At 41.7% G+C, this 4,107-nt stretch overlaps 1 protein-coding gene across 1 annotated transcript; it reads right to left on the bottom strand.

Moving 5' to 3' along the window:
• Positions 1-1,131: 1,131 nt before the first annotated feature.
• On the bottom strand, positions 1,132-3,754 carry LOC145002167 (uncharacterized). Its single transcript, XM_078961466.1, has one exon. The coding sequence runs from the start codon at positions 3,740-3,742 to the stop codon at positions 1,475-1,477; it is 2,268 nt and encodes a 755-aa protein (XP_078817592.1). The 5' UTR covers positions 3,743-3,754; the 3' UTR covers positions 1,132-1,474.
• Between the last annotated feature and the right edge of the window lie 353 nt (positions 3,755-4,107).

The raw sequence follows: 4,107 nt of genomic DNA, 5'->3' as shown, positions 1-4,107 counted from the left end.
ATACTTGAGAGAGAAATGAGTGAACTTAATTTGGAATTGTGAGAAATGATGAAAAATGAAGGGATATAGTCTTTATGGATGGAGTTCATGGCTAGGAGGGTGTTTACGGCTATGAGTAGAGTTTACGACCATAGAACCCATGTGGTTGGCTTTCTGGTTCGGGTGCAACCTTCTGATCTCGAGCTAATACTTCATAACACTCAGTCCTTAAGTGTACTAGGCTTAGAACTCATTAGAATGATTCTTAACAAGGCTAGAAGGCAATATAATTTAGTCTGACTTTTGGTTGACTGAATTGAATTTAAAAGATAAAAATTTTCTGCTTGCCACAATATTGATTGGCCAGGAATTAGTTTCATATTTATACAATATATGTTTGTCGACATATGAACCTAACTCTCTCTCTCTCTCTCTCTCTCTCTTTATATATATATATATATGTATATATATAAGGATGTTTTGATGTAGGAGACAATAATCAAGACCGATTACCGTTGTCAGTATCCGTATGAGAAGAGACGTATGCTACTAGACACCAATAATTAGAAGCTAATTATCCTCTAGTCGTTTTTTCCTTGATCTTCAACCAAAGAGTTTGACAGAGGGTGGAGGGAGGGATTGTTGTTGATTTCATAGGATCAAGAGGAGGTAAGATTAATATACTTGAGAGTATGGAGTTTTTGGTTGGTTTTGGCGATGATATGATGTAACACCATAAAATTGGAAACAAAGTTGAATACATAGAGCATCTCCTATACAATACATAAGTCTTTATAAATACTTATTATATTTTCCAACTAAATTTTCTACTAACAAATTGATAAAAAAATGTTTGAAAACGCCTTCACCCTAATGCATATAAATTTGTATAATAGAGTTATTTATATGATAAAAAGCTTAATTCTTAAAAAATGCTACGATGTCATAATTCTTTAAATGACCTACGCAAAACGTAAATAATTCTTCAAAGAGGTTGCAATGAAGATGCTCTTATGGATGTTTTTATTACCAATTGGTTTTTAACTATTTGTAACATGTTAATAATTCTTCTAAACATATAACTAATAAATATATAGTTTAGCAGGATCATTTAGTCATTTTATTGATGCCAATTAAAGGCCTTCCAACTCATGAAAAGAAAATATTGGCTTTTCGCATTTACTTATACATAATTAAATGAAAATGAAATGTATAGAGAAAACACAGACATCAGCTACACTACAACACACACCAATATGTAATTCTTGCTTATTCTTCTTCTCGTTCTTAAATGTAGTAAGGGATTTTATGTATTGGTATTCTTAGTTTTTAGGTGAAGATACCACTAGTGACTTAATTGTAAGGATTCCACATTGTCTAGGTTTTCCACTACATAGTGGTTTGGGTGGTAGTGGTACAATAAAACCATTGATGGATGGATGTATAACAGTTGTGGAGACTTAGATGGTGGTGGTGATGACTTAGGAGGTGGTGGCTACTTTCCATAAACATATAACGGTAGTTTAGGTATTGGAAGAGGTGGTGGGTTGGGTAGTTTTGGCTCGGGTATCGGAAGTGGAGGTGGTTGGGGTAAATTTGGATTAGGTATCGGAAGTGGAGGTGGTTGGGGTAATTCTGGATCTGGTACTGGAAGAGGAGGTGGTTTGGGTAATTTTGGATCTGGTACTGGAAGTGGTGGCAACCCAGGTGCGAGCCCTGGCGCAGGAGGTGGTAGTGGGATGGGTGGTGGAATTAGAGGTAGTGGTGGAGCTGGAAGTGGATCAATAATACCATGGAAGGTTAGAGGTGGTGGATGAGACTTAGGAGACGACGACGGAGATGTTGCAAGAATGTATTTTGGTGGTGCTGATGAATTTAGAGGTGTTGTTACAGAATAGCCATGAATATATTGTGTTGGCGGTGGAGGTGATGATGGTGAACTACCTGGTGGAGGTTTAGGTATTGGATCAGGTAACGGAAGGGGAGGTAGCCCCGGTGCTACCCCCGGAACAGGAGGTGGTAAAGTACCTGGTGGTGGTTTAGGTATTGGATCAGGTAACGGGAGGGGAGGTAGCCCCGGTGCTACCCCCGGAACAGGAGGTGGTAAAGTACCTGGTGGTGGTTTAGGTATTGGATCAGGTAACGGAATTGGAGGTAGCCCTGGTGCTAGCCCTGGAACAGGAGGTGGTAAAAGCGGTGGTACGTGTGGGAGAATAGCACCTTGGATTGATAATGATGGTGTCGATGGAGGAGACTCTGGTGGTGATGATGGTGGTGGTGGTGGTGGTTTAGGTTTTAAATCAGGTAATGGAAGGGGAGGTAGTCCTGGTGCTAGCCCTGGCACAGGAGGTGGTAAAGTACCTGGTGGTGGTTTAGCTATTGGATCAGGTAATGGAAGGGGAGGTAGCCCTGGTGCTAGCCCTGGCACAGGAGGTGGTAAAACTGGTGGTATGTCTGGCAAAATAGCACCTTGGATGGATAATGATGATGTTAGTGGAGGAGACTCTGGAGGTGGCGATGATGGTGGTGGATTAGGTTTTAGATCAGGTAATGGAAGGGGAGGTAGTCCCGGTGCTAGCCCTGGCACAGGAGGTGGTAAAGTACCTGGTGGTGGTTTAGGTATTGGATCAGGTAATGGAAGGGGAGGTAGCCCTGGTGCTAGCCCTGGTACAGGAGGTGGTAAAGTACCTGGTGGTGGTTTAGGTATTGGATCAGGTAATGGAAGGGGAGGTAGCCCTGGTGCAAGCCCTGGCACAGGAGGTGGTAAAATTGGTGGTATGTGTGGCAAAATAGCACCTTGGATGGATAATGATGATGTTAGTGGAGGAGACTCTGGAGGTGGCGATGATGGTGGTGGTTGAGGTATTGGATTTGGTAATGGAAGGGGAGGTAGTCCTGGTGCTAGTCCTGGCACAGGAGGTGGTAAAGAACCTGGTGGTGGTTTAGGTATTGGATTTGGTAATGGAAGGGGAGGTAGCCCTGGTGCTAGCCCTGGCATAAGAGGTGGTAAAATTGGTGCTGCTGGTGGAAAAATAATTCCTTTGATAGACAATGACGGTGTTGGTGGAGGAGACTGTGGAGGCGATGGTACTGTAGGTAGTCCAGGTAGTTTTGGTAATTTAATTGGTGGATTAGGTATTTTAATTGGAAGATCGGGCCCTGTCTTGGGAGGTGGGGGTGACTTTTCGTTTCCCTTAGGAGGTGGGGGCGACTTTTCATTTTCCTGAGGAGGTGGGGGCGACTTTTCCGTTTCCTCGGGAGGTGGGGGCGACTTTTCCATTTCCTCGGGAGGTGGGGGTGACTCTTCTTTTTCCTCAGGAGGTGGGGGTGACTTTTCCTTTTCCTCTTCTTTGGGAGGCGGTGGCGATTTTTCCTTTCCCTTTCCCTTTTTCTTTTTCTTTTTCTTTCGCTTTTCCTTGGGAGGTGACGGCGACTTTTTCTTTTCCTTTCCCTTAGGTGGTGGGGGAGAGGGAGGTGAGGGTGACTTAGGAGGGGAAGGTGACTTAGGAGGTCCTGGAATAATTGGCGGTAATGCTAAACCGAAGAGGTTGGATGATGGAGGAGGAGGAGGAGACTTTGGAGGTGGCGGTGGTGGCTTGGCGTGGATGGGATGGTTATATGGCTCATATAGTTTCAATTTTGCAGTTATTGGTAAAGGATAGCTTAAAGAAACTATTAGTACAATAAGAGATACAATGAGAGAGGCCATTGAAGGCCTCCTCCCTTTTCTTGATTTCATTTTGACTTCATATGCTTCCATCATGCATGTCTCTTCCCTCTTTATAGCCTAGTTTTTCACCATAAAATTACCTAGATACCCTAACACACTTTGTGGACGAAACAAACAAATATTTAAACATAAAGAAATGTAAATATATAACCTCATCAGTGCTCTTGTTTAATTAAATAATTACTTGACATTACCTAAAGTTTATATTAATATGCTGAAATAAATTGAACCATGAACAAAATCCACTATCATATATCGTTTATAACGATGGCTAAGGATAAATATAAAAAAATCTTCCGTTGAATACCAAATTCATTCATAAATTAAGAAAAAAAAAAAAAACTTTTGATAAACAAACATTCAACTTTATTAAAAATAACCAAACAGAAACATCCAGT

The sequence above is a fragment of the Lactuca saligna genome, chromosome 6, assembly GCF_052625555.1.
Source record: "Lactuca saligna cultivar CGN05327 chromosome 6, ASM5262555v1, whole genome shotgun sequence".
Lineage (NCBI taxonomy): Eukaryota > Viridiplantae > Streptophyta > Magnoliopsida > Asterales > Asteraceae > Lactuca > Lactuca saligna.
This window is presented reverse-complemented; position numbering and strand designations above follow the sequence as displayed.

Excerpts from the sequence above, each read along its gene's own strand:
- LOC145002167 (XM_078961466.1), bottom strand. The coding sequence starts at position 3,742 with ATGATGGAAGCATATGAAGTCAAAATGAAATCAAGAAAAGGGAGGAGG.